General features: G+C 41.5%; 1 protein-coding gene across 4 annotated transcripts in view; it reads right to left on the reverse strand.

Annotated features, from left to right (window-relative positions):
- Window positions 1-24148, reverse strand: part of med16 (mediator complex subunit 16) — a 96215-nt gene that overhangs the window by 56985 nt on the left and 15082 nt on the right. For all 4 annotated transcript variants that reach the window (XM_062452333.1, XM_062452332.1, XM_062452331.1 and 1 more), the window contains 5 exons: window positions 10555-10660; window positions 10130-10285; window positions 7784-8004; window positions 3509-3715; window positions 2642-2852 (listed from right to left, as the gene is read on the reverse strand). In XM_062452333.1, coding sequence (XP_062308317.1) covers window positions 2642-2852; window positions 3509-3715; window positions 7784-8004; window positions 10130-10285; window positions 10555-10660 — 901 coding nt within the window. The remainder of the gene's footprint in view (window positions 1-2641; window positions 2853-3508; window positions 3716-7783; window positions 8005-10129; window positions 10286-10554; window positions 10661-24148) is intronic.

Raw genomic sequence — 24148 nt, forward strand, 5'->3', positions numbered from 1 at the left:
CTGAAGTCCACAAACAGGATCCTGGCATAGGATGCTGGGGAGTCCAGGTGCTGTAGGGTGAAGTGGAGGGCCATGTTAACGGCGTCATCAACAGATCTGTTGGCTCTGTAGGCAAACTGCAGTGGGTCCAGGAAAGGGTCTGTGATGGATTTGAGGTGTGCCAGCACAAGGCGCTCGAAAGACTTCATTACCACAGAGGTCAGGGCGACGGGTCTGTAGTCATTGAGTCCTGTTGGCCTTGGCTTTTTGGGCACAGGGATGATGGTGGAGGACTTGAGACAGGCTGGCACATGGCATGTCTCCAGGGAGGTGTTAAAGATGTAGGTGAACACCGGAGACAGCTGGTCAGCGCAGTGCTTGAGGGTGGCAGGAGAGACAGAGTCCGGCCCAGCTGCTTTGCAGGGGTTCTGCCTCTTAAAAAGTCTGTTGACTTCACCCTCCTGAATGGAGAGAGTCGTCACTGTAGAGGGGGTGAGGGAGGAGGCCTCATGGGTGGGAAGGGGTAGTTCAGGACAGTCCAATTGTCTTTCAAATCTACAGTAGAACTCATTCAGGTCGTTGGCCAGGCGGGAGTCGTTAGTGGAGTGGGGGGCTCTGGGCTTGTAGTTGGTAATCTGTTTGAGCCTTCTCCAGACAGAGTCGTTAGCAGAGAACTGACGCTTCAGTCTCTCTGAGTACAGTCGTTTAGCCTCTCTCACCGCCTTGCCTCTTTAACCTGTGGACCCGGTGCCATGTAAACTCCGACCAAAATGAGTGATGCAAATTCTCGTAACGAGTAAAAAGGTTTACAGTTTATAAAAAATGATTCCAGATCCGGAGAACAATGTTGCAGAATCACTGTCACATCTACACACCAGCCACTGTTGATGTAGAAACAAATACCACCGCCTTTGGTTTTGCAGGAGAGTGCAGTGTCCCGGTCAGCTCTCACGAGTTGAAAGCCTGCCAGATGTAATGCGGTGTCCAGGATCAAATCGCACAGCCATGATGAATAAATCTTGATATCTGTTGAGTGTGTTCAGTAGCTGGATGAAATGTTTTTTAAGTATCTCAGTGCCAGTTTTCTTGTGTAGGATATCAAACGAGCCAGTGTGGATGATAATCTTAGGGTTGTTTGGTTTATTGTTGAGGATTGTTTGTACCTCTGACGACAGTTCCTCGACAGATGTGTTGCTAAGACAAATATGTTCTGTCTTTGCCAGTTTAACATGTGCTGTCATGACATCTCAAATCAAGATAGTGGCCATATGTGGTGTTGTGTTTGCATTTCTAACTTTTGCCTTATCAGTAGCTGCGGAGCCAGTTCTTAGCTTATTTGGGTTAGCAATGATAGGACCTTGTGCTAGACCAAGGTTAGCCACTGTGTCAGTGCTAGCAGTAGATTCTATAGTGCTAGCAGTGTTAGCTCCTCTAAGTGCTGATGGGCTGTGGGTACTCTTAGCATACCTAGGATCTTGATAATCCTGTGGTATTGTTGTCTGATTAGGCTTGACAGGGGGTCAAACAGCACCCCGAGAGGTCCGAGAGGGGCTTGGAGTGAAATGGGGGACTCCCGGTCGCAGCAGACGATGATGTGTTGGATTTGCATGTGTGTAGTAGCTACCATCATGGTGTGTCGGCGATCTGGGCCCTTCATGTTTGTCAGCTGTGTGGATAGCACTCCTGTGCCTCTTCGCCTTGGATTCCACACACAAGGGAGAGAGAGTTCCCAGTGGTTCGAATCTATTTCTGAGTGGGACAGGAGGAGAGGTGATGCGGGAAGTTTCTGCCTCGCTTTTTTTGCTTTTTTTTTGCTGTGGTAAAGTTAGTTTGAAGGATGATATTCAACAGATATTTGGGCAACCATTTTTGTCTCGTCTTGCCGACTTGACTACACGTTCACCTGACTGCACGCATCACCCTTTATTTACCACCAGAAATCTATCCAATGCAATTTTTTTTGCAAGACAAAAAGTAAAAAGCACATTTAGGCTATTTAATCTATGCAATAGCAAAAATAATTTATGTGCACTCGTTTCATTTCAGATCACTGTAGAAATGCACCGATACAAACAACCACCTACTGCACAGCCCCGACTGTGATGACACCACATATCCGTAACACGCCTGCTCCACGACACTAGTAGTATCGGCCGGTCTACCACCCCCCCTGAAAAAAATCCTAGGGTAAAAACTGGTTCATTTACATTTACTTAACATCTGTTCAATGCTGTTGCAGTTTGCTATTCTATAAATCTGTTAATTTGTTTTGGGGGGTTGTCTCCATAATAACCGATGAGAATACAGTTAACGTACTGGATCGATAATCAATATCATAACAGTAGTATAATTAAAATCTTATTACCCATCATTCAAGACTACAATCCAATATGGCTGACGAATGTCAGCCATATTGGATTGTATTACATTTGTGGTCATTTTTACAGTGGTCATGTTACCAGATTAAGCAGATGCAATTTGCAATTGATTCCATGTCTAAAAAGTGTGTTGACTTACAACTTTCATATAGCTTGACATACTGATCACTGATTAAATGCAGTAACACTATACATTATTACAAAATACTGTCATCAGTCACATCCACCCCCCTCTTGTGCCTGATAACCTAATTATGAACAATTCTGGAGGTTATTGTTGGTACCTGTGTCAGTATTTTTGGCACATATCTCCGTCAGTCTGTCTCCAGGGCTTTTGTCGGGTGTGTTGAGGACGTGAGGCCTGAGTAGAGACTTCAGGGTGGAGCTGATGGCAATGAGGAGAAGTTTTGCATGGAAGTCACAGGCCCGTGCAGCCGTTGCAGAGGATAACTTGCAAAGGGAGGCTTTCACTGCCACTATACGTGTGGAGAGCACCTATGGCAAAGGAAAACACAAAAACATGAAACCTAAAGGTGACATCGGTTTGTCCAATTTTTCCGCAGCAGTATGGCTTACTAATGGTCAATACGTGTCATCGATGAAAGCCTTTCGACCTTGTAAGTGACATCAATCAACCCGTTTTGGTCGTCAAAAGCCCAAAACACTTTTATAGACAAAAACGAACTATGTAAACTTTTTTTAATATAGTGCCAGATCACAAAAGAAGTCATTTAAGACGGGATGTCATTTCTGGCATGTCATTTCTGTCTCTACATGGTCTCGTATTGTGTGGTAAAAAGAGGCAACGTGGCAACAGCCAAAACAGACAAGCAGATAATGTAATTTTGTAGCAGCCGTCAACACATCTCAGTAAGCAAGCTTGTTTACTATTGAAAGTTGTGAGTTGATTTGAGTAAGTTCCTTCATCAAAACAGTATCTGGCAAACCATCTTCAAAAGAGAGACTAACAAGTTTACCAACTTTATAGACCGAATACAATTGTTACGTTATCAATCATCAATGTCTGAAAATAATGGTATGCTTTTACTGCAGCATCATGTTTTGTTATTAATTGTGACTACCCAATAATATAATCTTGAAATTCTCCTTTACCAATCCTTCATCAATGGCCTGCCTAATCCACATCATACCTGCTGCAGGGCTTGGTTCTGTCTCATGTACTCCTCGTGTAGCTTCTCCACAAGGTTGTGGACCATCCCTGGCTGTACATGGAGTAGGACATCCCACCAATCGTAGCCAGTCACCATGCAGTATTCCAGAAGGAACAGCAGATGGCGCAACAGTGTGTTCATGTCCAACATCTGACCCATTGAGGGAGACACCCGGATCATGTGCAGCTGGAGTTAAACAAAACATAGCATTTTGTTGAACGTTAGAATATTCAAAAGCAATTAATCAAGCATGTCATTAGAACACTAAAAACAATCTGGTTGTGATTGCTGCAACAATGAGACTCATCTGGTTGCAGGCTTGGTGACAGAGACCATTCTCAATTTGGAACAAGCACATGCTCAGTTTACAAAAGGCAATTCTAGACATTGCATGCGCAGTTTAGACAAAGTAGTCTTGGACGACATGACCAGTTTAAGTCATGGATTACAACGAGCATCATTAACATGATGTGAAGCCTAAATGTTGCAAGCTAGCAAATGTTTTTTGAAAATACCTTAATTGTAATATTTATATAACCGTGGCGTATCAGGGTTTGGAATGTACTTTTTTACTTGGTGGCACTAGTGCTCCCAACTAAAATCTAAGAGGACCAGCAAAAATGTGATAAAACACACCTAGGAAAAGTCAAGAAAGTAGAATCCTGGAATTTGACCAAGGGCGAAGATAAAAAAAATTCTCTCTTCACTGGGCCCAAATGACCCCTCTCGGCGGTTCTAGTGTTAATGCTTTAGGTTTTATTTGCCGTCAATTACTCCTCGTCACTGCGCTCTGTTGTCATGAAACAGGGAGCAGCTAACTACCACGCGAAATAAATCTATAACATACAATTTTTTGTTGTGGTGATCCTTAATATTCGGTGGGTGCTCCAAAATGTTTGCTTGTTAGTTGGGAGCACCAGTGCCACCGAATAAAAAAGTTAATTTCAAGCCCTGCGTTCACTAATGTCGAGCTAGCATTGCGATTCTTATATCTTTCAACACATAGGGCCCGATCTTGCACCCAGCGCAATTGACTTTGTCAACGACGCAAGTATCATTCCTAGTTTGCACTCGGCGCAAAGCTGACTTTTCCCTCCACAGACGCACGTCGAAATGACCTTGCGCTCCCGTGGGCGGTTCAGCGAAAAAGGAGGCGTGTTCCGGCGCAAACGTTCCCTGGTGCTATTTTGCAGTTTCCGAAAAACAATTCCGCCACTGACCAGGAAAAACATGGTCTAAAGTCAATGGCGCATTATTCAGATGCTAGTTTAAGGGCGCAAGCTTGGTCCGTGCACACTGCTGGCGAGGCCAGGGTCTTCTTTCTGCGAAGCTACTTTACATTGTTTTGATTTATGGTGTGTTACATTTCTTCAATGATTATAAAAAGATTTTCATGAGAAATCTCTATGTATGTGAACATGATTTGTAACAATTGTGCCAATTTTCTCCCACGCCTGTTTAACCGAAGCTAATTTGGGTGGGTTTCTTCTCCCATCTCCATCAGAATCAGAATTCGGTTTATTCGCCATGTAGCCTGTTACACAAACACGGAATTTACTGTGGCAGGAAGGTGCAAACAATAAACATATACGGGTCTTAAATTAAGTAAAAAAGTACCATAGTTAAACTAATTCCTAGAACCAAACAATGTAAACAATAAAATATAGGGTAGGCTATATAAAAATAAGAATAAGAATTTGAATGAGCAGCATGAGCGGGCAATTTAGTGCAATGAGAAAACTGCTCTGCCTTTCCCATACAACGTTCACTTGGCTGTGAACCGCTCCTGGCGTGCGCCTGGCAAATCCGCCATTATAATAGCAATCCGCCATGGAACAAGCGCTGCTCTTAAAGGGAATGTGAGATGACGCTCTGATTGGTTTATTGCACGTTACGCCCAAACCACACCCATTAGTAATGTAGCTACTTCGGACCTACCCATTTTTGATTTGCGCCAGGCGCAAAGTCATTTATCCCGCCGGCAAAATAGCAACCGAGCCGGAGTCCCGCCCACAAAGTTACTTGCGCTTTGCGGTTTGGTACTTGCGTTTCAGATCGTCAAAATAGGGGGGATAATGTTTGAGTGAGACCAGAGCTCAGATCTCATGCTAACTCTTGGCTAACAAATGCTCACAAGATTCCATCGATAATGACAAATAATAAATGACCACATCTGAAAACATGCAATTATTCATGACAAGACAGAACAGCAATAATCAAACAAGTTAAGCACTACCATATACAACTGGATTAAGACAGATTGTTAACATCCAACACTCTTCCCAGGTTCCCACACTTTTTTCATAACATGAGTGACTGTGGCTCTAGGGTATTTAAAGCCTAATATACAGAAGTTAAGCATGTATAATGGGAAATGACAAAAGTGAATAATAAAGTTAGTTGAGCCTTATGGGGCATAAACACCAATTTTACGCTCTGCAACGCTCTGCTAGCATGAAGTGAAATCTCTGTGTAGGCGTTGACAAAGTTGGGAGCTACGTGCAGCTAGCTAGCTAGTTTAGTTTGTAAGCTATTAGTGTCATTGTCTGTCTTTTAAAAACCAGACAAAATCGTGGTGACGGCTAAGGTCAACAAAACTAGCTTGCTTGCTAGATGCACAGAGCTGTTGTTGGCCAAGTTCATTTCTCAGTTGTTGTCTGAATTATGTTTCAACTCCACTTTAGGCCATAAAAACGGTCAGACAGCTTTAAAAACAACAATATGACATAGGGGTTGAATAATTGTGACATAGCTACCTTAAAATATACTGTTACACACAAATACTACATCATGTATTTTCTGTGTTTGATTTTAGCTTCCTCATTGTACATTTTGAAGCCATACTATAGCGTAGGTCTTCAACCTACCCAGACGCTCCTATGTTACCCCGCTCCTCATCTCCCTTCAGTGTTTCCGCTAGGATTTTTTTTAGCAGTGGGGGCAGGTCTGTCCGACCCCCCCAATAGCAAAAGCAATAAGGTTAGGCTACTTAAAGACACCTTCCACTCATAAAGTATGTTCTAAATGGCATAAATGCTGCCAATTAATAATTGCCGTAACAACTTATTGTAGCTAAATGGTCAGTAGCCTAGCCTATCGATTCAGGTACTCGAAAGCATGCACAATGTCTGCTTCATTTGATCTTAATAGGCTAAGCATTCTGTAGCAAATAATAACAATAAACCCACTATTTATTAATTAAAACTACTTCAGCATAATGCAAACGTGAGCAAGGGCAGCAATCGCTATCGAATCAACAGACGTGCAAAATAGCTAGCAGGGGAAGAATACAAACAACGAAAATCACCAGTTAACTTAATTTAAATTTGCAAGAACTATAGACTAATACAATAACAGGCTTAAATGAACTGACAACATAAATTATACGATTTAAGGCCGAATTATACTACTCCGACTCCGTTACGGACAGACAGACGAACGGAGTTCTCAAGGACTCACACACGCAATCTCAACTGCGGTGTGAACCGCGTGTCCGTGCTATTCTCCGACTTTTGTACAGCCATATTTCTGATACCGTGGCGGCAAAATCAGCATAGAGAAACACTGCCCTTCACTGGCTACCCATCACGGCCCGTTATCAGATTCAAGACCCTGGTACTGACCTTCCGAGCGGTGAACGGGACTGCACCCGACTACATCAAGTCTCTCCTCCAGCCTTACACCCCTACCCGCCACCTACGGTCTTCTTCTGACAACCGTCTGGTGGTCCCACCACTCAAGAGCGCCCGGTCCCAACACAAGCTCTTCTCCTGTCTGGCCCCCCAATGGTGGAATCAACTCCCCACACCTCCATCAAAGACACTGACTGTCTCCCCACCTTCAAGAAAAGGCTTAAGAAATGTTTGTCATATAGTTTTTGTGTATCGGAAAATAGTCAGTTGGAATGTTCGAAATCACAGGTGCGACGCTACGCTGTGGGGCCCGCTTTAGAACGATCACATATGTGCGACACTACTCCTTAACGGGTTTATCATACAAAATCATATTATACAGCGCTCAAACAAATAGAGACTGCAAGAATATGGAGATCGTGTTTCTAAATGAAGTCCGTTTATTGGCTTGCGCACCCCAGCGTCACTAAAGTTTTTGCTTTTATCCCGCCCTTCAACTCTTGAATTCAACCATCACATCGTGCCACTCTTTGATGCACCGCCCCTTTGTTGGTGTGAAATATTTATTTTTAAACATGTTTGTCATAAGAAATAGTGAAGCAAATCAGAGCTCTTGACTAACCTTGCCATGGTTGTCCACTCCAGCCAATGCGAGTGAGGTCCAGGAGAAATGCAGGGCAGTGAAGTGGATGATTGGGCCAGCTGCACGCTGCCGTTTGATGGCTGGCTCATCCCCTGATCGCTGGGAGGTTCCTGAGGAGGAGCCATAGAACACACCCATGGTGTGCAGGGACAGGCGGTGGAGGATTTGGATACTGCCATCATGGAAGGCTAGGGCAAGGCCTTGAAACACAAGAGAGATGGGGGGTTAGTGAGGGCTCTGCATGTCAGTCACAACTTCTCCCTCTCATAGAAGTCCCTTTTTTTGCAATATTATAAATATTGCATAGTTATACGCACCCATAACATGTAAATTTACATTTAGTCATTTAGCTGACAAGCAAGTAGGGTGAAGTGCCTTGCCCAAACCCACAACGTAATTTCGCACGGCTGGGAATCGAACCAGCAACCTACTGATTAATAGCCTGATTCCCTAACCGCTCAGCCATCTGACTCCCCTGTACAATAAAGAAGTAATGTTTAAATATGAAAATTTAGAAAAAAGAAAAAGACATTTTGGCCACCAAAAAATTTCAAAAATATCTTTGGCCGAAACACAAAAAAGGCAGAAAATATTATCAGAAAATGTATGCCCGCCCCCAAGTACTCTGATTTCACTCTGGTTCCATCTAGCCATCATCACTGGGCGCTACCAAGCAAAGGGCAATCATGTCAGTGGTGTGGAAATAGCTCAACGCTTCTGATAAGGACATCAAATTAGCAATCTGTGTGATGGTTCAGCAGTAATTTCAAGAGGGGGTGGGGTGGGGTGCGGTGCGAAAAAGCCTAATTATACAAAATATATACATTTATATATATATATTTGATTTTTTTTCATTTTGGTGCATCACTAGTTCAGATTAAATACCTAATTTCTCTACTGCACCCTGTACGTTATGCAAAATTTCCAATATGCTAAAATACTAAAAGTACTAACCCACTGATTACATCTACACTAAAGCTGTCATGTGTCATACTGGCTGATATTTTAATTCCTTTTATTCCTAAAATCTTCCTCAAGGTTGTGTAAAGCATGTAAACCAGAAGCTTTCAATTCCCTGAAAGTGAGGTATGCTGTAGGTATGAATAACCTCAGTGTCTCTTTCTCAACAGAAATGTAAGTTGCGGCATGGAAGAAATGTTTGATTAAGAATGAAACGTGAAGATCAGTAATCAGGGGAATTAATGCAAGTAAAAATGTCTCCATTACATGTTCAGTAAATCAGCAAAGACTTCAATTTTGTACCTCAGGCATGTTGTGTTAAGTGAATGTAAGAATTTATATTTTATACATGAATGAATTCATGCTTAAATAAAAAAAAGTTAACCATTTGAAAGGTACTTTTTGAAGGAACCGTACTGTGTCAGACATTGTATATTCTGTATGAGTTCATTAAACTTTAAAATATTAACAGAATGGTGTACAAAAAAAGGACAATATCTTACACTAAAATGTAATTAAACTCTAGACCAGGGATGCCAGGGTTACGGCCCGCGGGCTGGACCCAGCCCGACTGTACGTCACATCCGGCCCGCGGGTGATGAGGGGAGAATATATTTTTTTATTTTTATATTTTTTTTTTTCTCTTTCGGTGGAATCCGTCAGTTGGTCTGTTGCTGCTTCCCGCCTCAGCTGCAGCAGCGCCGGTGGTGCTGATCGAGATGTCGTTATCAAAAAAGAGGAAGGTCGAAACGGAAGGTCACATCTTTCAGGATAGATGGAAAGAAAAGTATTTCTTTTGTTAAGTAGGAGGCAAACCCGTGTGTCTTATTTGTTCTCAACAAGTGTAGCAAAGGAGTACAACATCAAACGACACTACGAGACCCACACCGAGAAATACGGTGAGTACACAGGGCAACTTTGGACTCGAAAGCTAAATGAGATAGCATCATCGCTACAGAAACAGCAAGCCGTATTCTCCAAATGTCGAGATACACACGAAGGTTCGTTCAATCCTTGCCACCACAGTACCCAATGCTCACGGCCTTTGCAGGTAAAATACTTTGTATGTTTAGGACAACATATTTATGTGAGCAGGCCTTTTCCGTGATGAATATGAAAAAATCGAAAGTGCCCAATCGCCCGACGCACGGACATCTGAATGACGTTATGAAAATAGCCACTGCCCAGAAACTAGGGCTGTCCCCGACTAAGATTTTCGACGGTGGGTCACAATGACTGATGGGTCAGAATGACCCGAAGATAACACAAGGGTTAAGTGATATAACAAAAGTTTGCACATTCATTTTCACAGTGTATGCCGTAGTAAGAATGTATTGAAAGAAAACTGCAATTTTCTTGACATACCTAGACCTGGGCAGAATTTGGTGTCGGAAGCCACCTTCAGGTCAGTGTTTGAGATTGAGATGGGCAGTTTGGGTAAAGCCACAGCAGACACACGGTCCAAATCATTGGTGGCTGAAAGGATGCGCCATTTCAGAATCATAGGCTGTTTCTCACCAACTGTGAAAAAAAAAAAAAAAAAAAGATCAGTTGCCCATTATCTTCAGACATCTCAAGGCATCACATAGCAAACATGTTACATCAGCACTAAGGTGCCCATGAGTCCACAGATCATATTATATAACAAAACAGTCACATCTGTGGAACAACAAAACTTAGTCTGAGGGAAACAAACTGGAGCTGCTGGTGTAGATTTATTTTATTTTATTAGAGCCTGAGACAAGTAGACTGCAAGCACAATTATGAAGGCAAATTGAACTTCACCTTACCAACTGGTGAGCGATGCTGGAAAATGTTATTGACAGGAAGCCCCTCCTTCCGCAGTGACCAGCATTCTACAATGCTGCCAGTCTGACTTGAGGCACACAGCAGCACCTGCAAGTGGATCCAAATTTAACAAGTAAGACGACCCCACACAAAAGTTAATTAAACAAAACAGTTGTCTTTGGGTTGACCAGGTACTGTTAAATTTGGTGACCATGATCAGTTAACAATAATTAAAGATAATGACTACTTTATTACTGTTTGAAATGCTCTGAATATAATAAACAATGTTTGATCTATACCCTGCTATATTAAGCTCATGAGCACATAATCCGTGGTTATGTCCAGGAGAGAAATATGCCAATTAATTATGTTTCTTGGATCATTGATAAACTTTCATGATGCTGTTTTCTTATGCCTGCATAGCCATAAGTTAGTTCTTTGTAAGGTGCGAAAGGCCTGTGACACTAGGGTAGGTCAGAGGTCATAATATTACCAAAGTGTATCAGGGTTTCCCCGCAACACCACTTTTCAGTTAAGGCGACCGCCTAAGCAACACACACCTTCCGCCTTAACTACGTAGTAAAAAAATTAATAAAAAAAAAAATTATAGCGATATCTGCCGTTGTCCTGTTTTCCCCCTTCCATTCCAAACCGTGACCAACGCCAGTCTCCGTTCTCTGCAGAACGCATTAGTCTATCACACAAACTACCCCCCCCCCCCCTTTGAACGAGGAAAATATAAGGAACGTCGAGCCCTATCTAAAGACCTAAACAAAAGCTATCTAGCATGCAGTGTCCCATTGCTGTGCTTGCGAAGGCTATGCTAATCGTCTCTTTACTTCCATATTGTGATACTATTTAACTCCCTTGATTTCCTGTTTTCTTTGTTCAGTCTTCTGAGATACTCAACTTGAGTGTATCAGACACCTGCACCTTACATATGTAATAAATCAGGGCACTACACTGCGACCGAAATGGTCGCATTTGTGACCTTTTGAAATGCCATTGCGACCGTCATTTTTAATGGGTCGCAAATGTATCACGGCAGGTTTATTTTGCTTGCCTTAGGTTTTAGGCAATATACCATGATTTATTATGAGCATTTATTAAAACAGTAATGTGTATTTTAAGAATAAGTTTTATAACGTGCTACATTTACATTTAGTCATTTAGCAGACGCTCTATCCAGAGTGACTTACATTAAGTACAAGGACATTCCCCCCAAGGCAAGTAGGGTGAAGTGCCTTGCCCAAGGACACAACATTGTGTGGCACGACCGGGAGTCGAACCGGCAACCTTCTGTTTACTAGCCCGATTCCCTAACCGCTCAGCCATCTGACCCATGCTCTGAGCATTCAACACATCAAATTGGCTTCAGCCCCGCGACCCCCCGGATTGGTATTCTATTAGCAACATTACTATAGTAATGTTGATTTAAAAGAAAACAACCTCTCGTCAAGACGCACACAGCAACAATAACATACATAGCCAACAGAGTCAACATAGCCTACTCAAATCTGACGTGTTGAAATGAAGCGAACACATTTTTTTAAGGAGGCAGGTTCAAGTGATTTGCCATGTCAAACGGAGCCTGCGTTGGGTGACAATGATGATGCTGAGAAAGATTCGTCAGGGAAAGCACAGGGAGGAAAACTGACACAGACTTTGACACCAGTGGCTCACAGAATACCAGTGGTTAAGGCACCAAGACGGAGCAATGCACTGTGTGTACTGTCAATTATGTGGGCCTTCAATTGCAGGACTGTCCAAATTTGTATCAGGGTCAAAACAATTTAAACATGAAACATTGAAGCTTCACAATGATACTAGGAAGCACGCGATATGTAGAGACAGGTACATATCCCGTAACGCAGCAGCACTCCCGACTGCATTTCGACGTCAAGATACAGCAAACCGCACATGTGAGGAATCTGAACTAATAACAAAGTTCAATGTAGCGTATAATATAGCCAAAGAGGAAATGCCATTCACCAAATTTTAATCGCAAATTATTCTTCTGAAGAAGAACGGGGTGGCTATTAATCCAACATACGCTAACCACAAATCATGTGCTGAATTTATTGGAGTAATCTCAGACACTCTCAAGCAAAAGACCTGTGCCAAAATGTCTTCGACCCAGTACTTGTCATTCATGATAGACGGCGATACCGACATCTCCACGAAAGAGTGTGAAATAGTTTATGCTCGCATCATTGAAAAGGGAAGACCTTCCAACATCCTCATTGGCCATATTGAGGTTCAACATGCCCATGCAAAAGGTAATTTTCATTACTTATATACATTTCATTAAAAAGGCTGTAATGATTTATGTAGGCCTACTGTACAATTCTAACAAGCAGTATAAACATTCATTTATTTATTTTTTATCTTAGCTATTTATGCTGCAACCAAGGCAGCCTTTACTGGACTTGGGCCACAATGTGTGGACTGGCTTGACAAGACGGTATCTATGGGGGCAGACGGTGCTTCTGTTAACCTGGGCCACAAAGGGGTAGTGCTAGCCCTCCTACAAGCAGATGCTGGAGACTTTATCATCCCGTTTCACTGTATGCCTCACAGGTACGCTCTAGTATACATGTACACATGTTGTAACTAGCATAGTGACAGTTAACATTTAGACAGTTAACAATTTTCTGACATTATATACTATTCTGTCTACAGGTTGGAGCTGGGGTTGCTAGCTGTACAGCGGGAGATCCCAATGATAGGGCAGGTGTATGATCTGCTAAACTTGGTCTGGAAAACATACAATTTTAGCCCCAAATCTATGAGGGAACTGAGGGAGCTGGGAAGAGACATCGGGGTCAATGTGAATGCTCCAAGTGGAGTGAAGGGGACTGGGTGGCTGCCCCATGTGTCCAGGTCTCTGGACACATTCCTCAAACAAGAAAAAGACTGCACTCTCCAAAGCCCAGGACAGTTTACTGCTGTTTATTTGCATATGGACCACCTGGCAAGTGTCTCAGCCAATGCAGAAATTGCTGGAAGGGCCAAAAAGGTAATATTTTTCACATGGTGGGTGTTGACAAGTGTTTCAGTATTTTATAATTTCAGAAATATTATTAAGTCATTTTTTTTACATAGGCAGGAATTATTATTAATGTGGTTGATCTGTGCTTTTACGTTACATTGCAGATCAAACTCACTATGGAGGACGGGACTTTTGTGGCATTCTGCCATTTCCTGGCAGAACTTTTCTCTTATATCAGTCAGTTCAGCCTACTTTTGCAGATAAATGATATCATCCTACCTCAAGTAAGGGGGGCAGAGTTGGGTAAGAGGGGGGTTGGGTGAAATTATTAATAATCATACATGGTAACCAAATGAATGTGTGCCAGGCTGTCAGTGGGATTGAAAATATTTTAGTCACCATAGAAGCCTTGGCAGCCCAACCTAAACCTGGTGGAAAACTAAGCACCATCTATGCTGCCATGCAAGAGCAGCACCACCAGAAGCAGGAGAATGAAAAACAGGAGTTCAAGTAAAAATATTTAGGTTATCTGCTGTTTAATATTACAGGGTTTCTGCAGGTTTCAGTAAGTCAAATTTAAGACCTTTTTAAGACTTTTTAAGACTATAAAAGATCGAAATTTAAGACCTACACAACGCATTACCAAAAATCAAATCAAAGAAATTCAGAAAAAATCATTTTATTTAAATGAATTCAGTCATTGAAAAAGCATTAATTGTACACATAGGTTAATCACATTAGTAACCTTCCACACCCAACAACGTGCCAAATCCCCAAAACCTTACCCCCAAAATGAAAATAGGGTAAAACAAACTTGCCCTAAAATAGAGAAAGTGTGTGAGTGAATGTGTGCCTTCACTCCAGCGCCTTCACACCCAATTGAATATTTCTTTGGCAAAGTTTGCAGCGAGCCTCGTACCTGGAGCTGGGTACCGCTTGTAACCAACAGCGGAAATCGCTGTGATCTAGCCATGTCTCGTTGAAAATACACTTTCCCATTTTCCACACGTAGCCAAACTTTAACAAACTGTGAGGAGACGCAGACGTATTTCGCGGGCAGGTATTGCATTTATCACAGGATTTGTAGTTTTATCACCGCATATGTACCAACACCAGACCCACAGAAAGAACTACAACACACCGAACCAACGTTCTGAGGGCAGCGTTCTGCTGGTTTTGTAGCAACGACTCTAGAGCTTCGCTCTATAGGCTACGACTCAATAATTTTTTGCTACTTTTCTATAATAACTTTCTGCGGCCAGCGTTTCTGGAAATGAACGAGGGTAAAACTTTTTTTTAGACCTGACTAGCTTAAATTTAAGACCTCGGATGAAAATCTCGCCGTTTTTAAGACTTTTTAAGGCCTTAAATTTTAAGTTCAGAATTTAAGACTTTTTAAGACCCCGCGGAAACCCTGTATTAGAAATAAACTGTAAAATATACTGAATGTTCTAATGTACTATTTAATATTTTATTTTAATCCAGGAAGTCAACCTTTCAAAAGGTGAGGCTGCAAAACTGGTGGAAGGCGAATCCATCAGCCAAGGTCCCCCCAGACTACAGCGAGCAATTGAAAGGACATGCGAGTCCACTGTGAAACACCTGAGAACCAGATTCAGTAGCCTGCTGGGTAAGTTGTTTGTAATATTGCTATTGCACATTCAAAAGGACAGACTTCTATGTTGATATAATGCCGTGCCAACTGACGTTGTGTCCTTGGGCAAGGCACTTCACCCTACTTGCCTCGGGGGGAATGTCCCTGTACTTACTGTAAGTCGCTCTGGATAAGAGCGTGCTAAATGACTAAATGTAAATGTAGAGAAGAAAACAAAGGACACACCAACAAGCACAGCGGGGTGCTATCCTTTAATGTCTTCAACCACCACTCCTGGCCAGATGACAAACGTAGGCTCTGGGACCACGGTGTGAAAGATGTGGTTTCTCCTGGGGCAATTTTCCACAGTCCTGAGAAGGTGTACCACACCCACCCCCTTCAGACTGTTTTCATGTTAACATAATATGACCACTATATTAAATGTCTATAAAAAAATCCCATGAATGGGTGCAATCCAGAACTAGCCAAGGAATAATTTCAGGCCATGAAGATGATGATATACACATCTTTTAAAGACGAGCTACCTTGGACTCTGGGATGAACTGATTGACTTTGATGCCAGAGAGAGCGTGCAGAACTGGCTCTGGCAGGGGCAAAGGGCAAGGAGGCCCAACTACACAAGATGTCCAATCGATTTTTCCATATGTGAGGGGGATGTCCTGTAAAGTGGACATGCACTTTTTTTTTTGTATCTTTAATACCAAAAAAACAATACCTTATGAAAATTTATTATATTATTTATGGATTACATTTATTTTATTTTTCCTTAAGAGTTCAGGAGTCTGCCCATCTGTGCCATGTTGAAATCTCAAATAAATTAATAACTTTGCACTTCATAATGTACTGTATTTTCGAGATTTCTATTGGGAGTCAGGTGGCTGAGCGGTTAGGGAATCGGGCTAGCAATCAGAAAGACGCCGGTTCGATTCCCGGCCGTGTCAAATGACGTTGTGTCTTTGGGCAAGGCACTTCACCCTACTTGCCTCGGGGGAATGTCCCTGTACTTACTGTAAGTCGCTCTGGATAAGAGCGTCTGCTAAATGACTAAATGTAAATGTAAATATTGCAGTAAATCTATCCCAATCAATGTTAAAGAAAACAAGAAGGCATGTGGTTTAAAAGATGGCAAGTAATTAAAGTGCACATCTGTATGCAGTACAGGTTCATTATTGTTTATTATTATCCAAAGCGGCTTATTATAAATAATTTGTGCGACCAAATCATGTTTTGCGCCAGTAACTGAAAAGGTTAGTAGCGCAGGTGCCACCAGTGGAAAATGTTAGTGTAAATACGTTGATTTTGTCTTGAACTTGTACTGAACTATTCCCTTCATTGACTTGGTACTTTCACAGCAATTGGGTATTATCTAATACGTCTTCAGTTCCCTTGCACAAGTCTGTCATTCAGACAAAGGTTGTATCGCCTAAATAAGATTTCCATGTCTAGCAAAAAACTAAATAATTATATATAGCCTATAATTATGGAATTGCAAATATATGTTTTGTAAAGTGGACAAACAACGAATAAATGCATTTTGCATATATTTAAAATTGGGCAAAACAAATCATATTATATGACAGAGTTTGCAACTATTTTGTTAATGGTAGGCTAAACCTTTTATGAATGTAATACGGTAGGCCTTATAAAAGGAGATGACGGTGTGGACAGGGGCTGTTTTGATCATTGGATTCACAATAGTCTAACCGATCATTCTTGAATGCCTATAATTTATAATAAGACACAAACAGACTAAAGGGCTCCGTGACTCCTCGATTTGGCGGGCCACACTTTACTCTACTCTCTTTGCACACGACTTCCTCCTTCACAATTAAAGTTGGCTAGATCCAAGATGGCACCGATGAAGGCTGCCTCGGTCGTTAGGTGGCCTTCCTGCTTAATTGTATCTTGTACATTTGTATTTTTTGTAATATTTGTATTTTTATATTGTAAATTACGGCAACTTATATTTTATTGTATATTTTATTTAATTCTAATTCCACTTAGTACTGTTAGTTTATGTACCCTTAGTATAGATAGTCCACATATTCCTGCCAAAGCAAATTCCTTGTCTGTGCAAACTTTCATGGCGAATAAATCCCATTCTGATTCTAAAGTTCCCCTTTTTTTATACCCTTCCAAACATAACAGTCCACTCAATGAAATAGCTTACAATGGCATTTCTGAATTATCAAAAGGTATAAATTAGTAAATTAGTATTTTACAACTTAGATCTGGCTGTAATAAATGCCCATATTCTGTACAAAGAGTGCATGAACGTAACAATAAGCTAAATTAACTATCTTCTTGAACTGGAATCATCAGAATGGAATTCTTGGAATGAGTAGACAACTTTGAAAGGAACTGTTGATTCACTACGTGATCGATTATTAGAAGGGAGGGATAGGACATCGCACCTTTCAAACAAAAATTTTAATAAATCGAAATTCTGTGGGCAATGCCATAGCCGAAATTAGCCTATTTATTCTATTTAGTCCATAGATATAAAGAGAACAAAACGTATTCAAAATTATCTTTCAGGGTAATTGTAGATAGCCTGCCTACTTCATTTGTCAAATGCAACTTTTGTTTTACATTGATGTGCTACTGCTCTTGTGTAACCCGTTATTCACACTTGGAACTGGAGTCCCAACTGTAATAGCCTACATAAAACCACAATAGACACAGGGGTTAAAGTGAAAAAAAATCCTGAGCCTGAAATTTTTTGAGGGAGGGGGTTGGAGAGAAACACTTTTTTGTCTTCTGCTAGTTTTCTACACAAGGTGAACAGTGGCTAAGAAATTGTGTATGACAAGTCATGTTCCGCAATAAATGTGCACAAACGTGTTGCAGACACGGTCAGTCATAGACAACGGTGTGTCAGCTGTAACAGTTGCTCCCGGCAACATCGCGGTAAGTTTGAGTGCACGGGCAGCGGCTCTGTGACATGACGAGCAAGCACTTTCTTACCGCTGCTGGCATATAGTAGCTTCCTCGAACAAAACGTGCATAAACAAGCACCAGGCGCTCTCGGTTTCTTGCACAACTGCCAAAAAAAGCAGTTCTTTACCTTCTTCTATCTACGCCCAGCACCATTTATTTTTGAGGCCTTTATCTATGGGTAGGACATCATCCCCAGGCTTCATGAATTTGCGCTCCATGCTTTCACAGACAAGGCTAACGTGACATATGGATCTCATTCACACTGTCATTAGACATTCTCTGACACTGTGTTGCCAGGACCCGCCCTGCTCTGCTTCTGATAGGCTTGTAACGTTAGTTATAGCTGTGTTCCTCTCATATGATTGGTAGAGGACTCGAAATCAATTGACTCGAAAATATTAAACCGCATGCAAGTTCCCAAAAAAAAAATTCTCATGGCCACACGCCGGACATCCGGCACGGTGCCGGAATACTTTAAGCCCTGTAGACATTCTCAACCAGTATGATATTATCCACTGTGTATTAGGCTATACACTGCCTGTCTTGACCTTCCAAAAGTTGTTAAATTGAATAGGCTAAGAATCAACGTAACATCATGTTACGTAATTCTAGGCTATATGCCTATAGCCTAGAATTTCCAACACTTGGCTCTCATTTTTGCAATACTTGGACCGTGTCCTGACAACAAATGAAGAACAGTACATGTTTTGCCAGGATAACTGGATCTAATTAGACCATTGAATGTTTATGATGTCCCCGTGTGCTTATACTTTTGACTGGGGACAAGAAAGCGATCAGTCAGCCGACTACAAAATGTTGATAATGTTGGGCTATGCATTTATAGACCAACTGCAGTCTAACCTGCAGTAGGGCTGTCAACTAATATTCTGTATTCGAATATATATTCGAATAGTGGTTAAAAACAGAAATTCGAATGTGAAAATTAATATTCAAATGTAAAAAAAAAAAAAAACACAACCGCGGCAGCAGCGGCGCGTCTGTCTGCTTTGCGGGTGGGCGCGCGCCTCAGTGTCACTGCTGACAGTTGACTTGCGTGGAAGATGGCAGAAAGTGCAGAACCCAGCTTGACCGCAGCAGAGAAAGTGATTGTAACCCCAAAAAATCTAAAGAGTGATGTCTGGAAATATTTCGGATTTTGGTCAGTTGATGGTAAACTTGTTGAGCCTACAGCTTAAGTAGTGTGTAAGCTATGTAAGCTTACCATTCAACAACTAGCAACTTGAGGCTACATCTCCATGTTTACCACAGCACAGCTCGCTCGGAGCATTCAATGTCGGTTCTATACTGTAAAATTTCAATTTATGTTAATAATATTTGTTTCAATCACTGAATGAAGCCTGCCATATTTGGGACAAGAATCGCAACCTTAAATTGCTTGCACAAAACTCTTGATCAGCACTAAGCATTTTTTTATTGTTGGCGTTCATTTAAACCGCTTTGCGCAGAGAGCGCGACGGTGCGGGAGAGTGAGAGAAAGAAAGAGCGCGTGTGTGCGAGCGAGAGGCCAAGGTCTGCGGTCTTGGCCATTAGTTCATTTACTTATTTTTGTGTAGGTAATATGTTGTTAAATATGTTTAAACTTAAATAAATTACAAGTAGTTATGTCTCGTTGTATTAATTTGTCCTGTTATTGACGTGCCTAATGTAATGCGCAACCAGAAATTCGAATATTTTGTTAATGTTTTTTTAAAGGGAATATTCGAACGTCATTTTTGAGAAATTTTGACAGCCCTACATTGGTGACGCATTGGCGGTGGAACATGACACATCTGCGATTGTGTCTTTGATAGGTCATACATTGTGATCGTCACTCATGGGCGCAAGCCCGATTTTGTGCTTTCGTCTGCGATCTCCATAAATCTGTCGGTGAGCAAAAATCTGTCTTGAAATCATGAAGCGTTAACTCAGCATTAGTGCAGGGCCAGATCTAGGCATAGGCAGGCTGAGCCCACCCAAACGGCTGTCTTGCCACCCCAATCAGAATTTGGCTAAGACAGCATTAATCATGTATTTTTTAAGATTTGTGCATTGGTTAAAAGCAATCTGAGGCGGGCTGTTTGTTGAGAAGTTTGAGGGAGGGCTGTAGACTATCCCAACCAGTAAAAATAAAAACACCAGAAAATTGCCTCACTCCACATGGGAAACACTCCACACTCGCCTTCTGTAGCGGAGAAGCATATTCTGACAGACACGACACGAGCGATAACATTAACCTATCCATCTGTCTATAAGTACGATTACAATCACAGTGAACATTCAAATCTGTGTTGGCGCTGCCGCTGATCCAGAGAGAGCAGTTGCAGGGCTCCAGACTAACTTTTTGCCTTGGTTGCACTGGTGCGCCTAACTTTTTGGGTGTGCTCAAGCCTTCGGCGAGAGCACAACCTTTGTTCTCTCACATATATATTACTATTATTATTTTTATTTCTTTTTGCCCCCCTAAAACTCAGTCAATATTTGGCCTACATAGACAACGTAGGTGTCAAAAGTTTCGTCTTGGTAGCGATTGAGTTGCTTCTATTGGAATTTACGTTTTGTTGCATGGTTTAGGCTGAAGTTAAGTTTTTGTGGCGAAAAGTGACGCTAACGGTGGCTAATTTGCTAGCCACAGTCACTGACGTTACTAACGTCACTACGTCACTAACGTCACGAAAACACGCGTGACTACCTTTGGCAGAACATTCGTTTCGCATCTGTTAACTTGGGGGATAGCTAGGCTAACTATAGCTTTACTGCAAGGCAGCTGCAGAAACGCCACAAGCAAAGAGGCCAGGGTGATAACTATTTACTCATTTTACTTTGTGATATGACACACAATTGTGATGTGTAATGTACAGTATAAGCTGATATTATTAAGGAAGTACATCTACTTTCGGACATTAGCCTGTGTTGCCCGGGCAACACATACTACAGTGGTCTATGATGTAGCGTTATCTGTTTTCAATCGTTAAAATAAACATTCCTCACATATACATTTTCGTTGTAGGATTTATTCTGACATTAGTAAACGATTTGTTGGTGAAATTACCATTACCTGTGGTTTCAAACCAGTGTAGCTCACTGCAACGCTGTAGCTTACGCGAGACACTACAAAAACATCTACACAGCTGTAGGAAGTCAAACGGCGACAGAACATGTTCGGCACTCCCCTTACTTAAATCAAAAGTCTATCTAACTACTAACCTGAACTTCATTGCCACAGCCTAAACGTTGTCAATCTGTTCATGAAAATAATTAATTTCAGCTTAAACCGTACAACGGAACGTTAAATCCAATTCAACCAACGCAATCGCTACTGTACCAAGACGAACACAGCAGTAGTCTAGTACTGTACCGTAGTAGTACAATTTACCGTGGCAGCTTCTCCACACAGGGCTATATCGCATTTTGCGTTGTTACTGACAATGATCGCTACCAGTGAGCTTTTTATAAATGAGCGATTTTCCACTAAATAAATGTCAAGCTTATTTACGTTTTGGGGGCATATTTTCAGTTAGCAGATGGTACTGTTTGAATCGCGATTCCATCTTCTACTGCCGGGTAACGTCGTAGAATAATCTTCAAAGGGGGTTCTTTATTAATGAATGAATGCAATGAGTAGGCTAAATGCCTGAAAATATCATGAGAAGGGAAAAACTTAAAATGACGTTTAAATCATAGAGATTAGGTCAATTTTTACACCGGTCTGCCAAATTTATTAGTTTTGATTCAACGATGAGGCTGCCTCTTGCAGCAAAATAAAACATTTCAAAATAGAAAGTGCTACTGTTTAAAAGTGCTTCCCTGAACTGAGACCTAACATTTCATGGCTCAAAGTCTTATGCCCTTCAGATGGCCAACACTTGTAATTTGGCCTTCTTGGCCTTTGACCTTGGCTAAACCAGCTTGCCACACTCTCCGGAGCATCAAAATCCTAACTCCATGGGTTAGCTCCATGGCCCAGCTCCGTAACTGATTCTCTGGTGCTCAAGTCGTAATTTCACACAGCACGGAGCAGTGTAGGCCTACAGGAATATCTGAACCACAGCCAATCAGAGGCAAAGACCAGCCCCATCTCTGTCTCTGATTGGTTTAGACCACGATATGATCCAACCATGAGTGTGAGTTCCGTAAAAGGACTACAAACGCTTTGTTCGTGGAGAGGCAGCGGATGCCAGGAGGTTAGGTGCACCGGTGCGACCTAGAAACATTTTTAGTCGCACCCGTACAAATTGGTCGCAGTCTAGAGCCCTGAGTTGCCATGTGAAGTTTCACAGTCTTTTCAACCACACAGTATCATAATTTCTGTGTTACAATGATTCAAATTATCACAGGAGTACAGGGCTAAAAGTTTATAGTTCGGATATTAACACAGTAGTGATCTACAGTAGTGATCAAAATAGAGTAAGGCCGAATCCCAATACTACCCCTTACCCCTACCCCTTACTTTTGCGCGTTGACGTGAGAGCGAGTGGTGTCCCAATACTCCTTTTGAGCTACGGGTAGGGCTAAGACGAAGGGGTATACACCCCTTAAAACCAAGTTAAAACGAAAGCTTACTTGAAACCTAGGGCTATGTGAATACTGCGCGACCGGCAACAATGGCGGCCAGATCACCAGAGAGTCCGATAAATGTAATATTTTCGGCTTAATTAATTGATAAAAAAATTATGACAGTCTTGTTTTGTGCTATACACAGTCCTGTACATATATATTTGCAACCATTTTCCTAATTGAAACGTTTCTAAAAATTGCTTGTTTGCTACACTAATGTTACAGTGCTGATTTGCACAACAGTCCCTCATTTCTCTCACTAGCATGTCTACAGTTTTAAGTAAACTCCATTAGCAGCGAATTTCGTTTGATACCAATGCATAACACTACTTGATTTGGAGATATCGATACGTGCTAGATGACGTACCCGTAAGTACCCGTACCCGTACCTTACCCCTCAGTTTCGAGGGACAAGGGCTAGGGGTAAGGGGTAGCAGGGCTTGACATTAACTTTTTGAGGCACTTGTCCTTTGGACAAGTACATTAACGTTTCACTTGTCCATGCACAAAAGACACTTGTCCGGGTAAAGATTAATAATTTTTATTTTTATTGTGTTGAAGTTAGCTAGCTAGCGTCGGCAGCTGTGTACCTAGCAAGCATTAGCAACATTTGTATCAGTTAAATGTACGTAGTTAAATATGAGCTAATATTCAACTGTAAAGTATAGATACACCTTTTAAAGGATCCCTTGGTAAATCAGCTCCTGCCGGGTAGAAAGGAAAATTGTAGAAAAAATAAAAAGTTAACACCAACATTTAGTGGCAAAATCCATTGTTATGTCTCCAAAATGTTTTAGATATAGTATAAGTTTAGCTAGCTTGCAAATACTGAGGATAGCCTACCAAAGTTGAGTTAGCCAATGTCGTTAATGTTAGTTTGCTAGTTGTAGGCCTAAAATTTCACTGGGTCTTGCAGCGCTACTTGATTTACTGAATTATTATGATATGTCATGTTCTAGCCTACCATTTGCCTACTTTAGTAAGTCACAGTATTTCCAAGCCCTGATAGTGTAACTGAGACGACACAGTAAATAATTCCTCTTTCGAGTAATAAGGCCCCGTTCAAGTGTTGAGCATTAAATTAGCTGCACGGTCTGTAGAGATCTTGGGACAGCCACTTTTTTGTGTAGACGTAATGAGTGGCACATAACGTTAAGTAACATGGCATTTTATTGTGTTTGATTTTTTAACTTGTCCAGTGGGGCAAGTACATTTCTCTTCCATTTGCCCTACCAAAAAACCCACTTGTCCCGGACAAGCCTTAATGTCGAGCCCTGGATTCGGTCTAAATTTCCTTTTTGAAGTAACTTGACAATTCAAATAATGATTGTATCAATCATTGTTACACCAGTAACTGTTAAACAAGTGACGGTTAAATATATTTGTCATTGACTTATTCATTCAAGGGATTTGTTGTTCAAAAACACTGATTTTTCCAGTTACAAAACCAGTGTAGTATTTATTATAGTAATTGAATAATTCATTTAAACCGATA

Source organism: Osmerus eperlanus, chromosome 26 (assembly GCF_963692335.1).
Source record: "Osmerus eperlanus chromosome 26, fOsmEpe2.1, whole genome shotgun sequence".
Taxonomy (NCBI): domain Eukaryota; kingdom Metazoa; phylum Chordata; class Actinopteri; order Osmeriformes; family Osmeridae; genus Osmerus; species Osmerus eperlanus.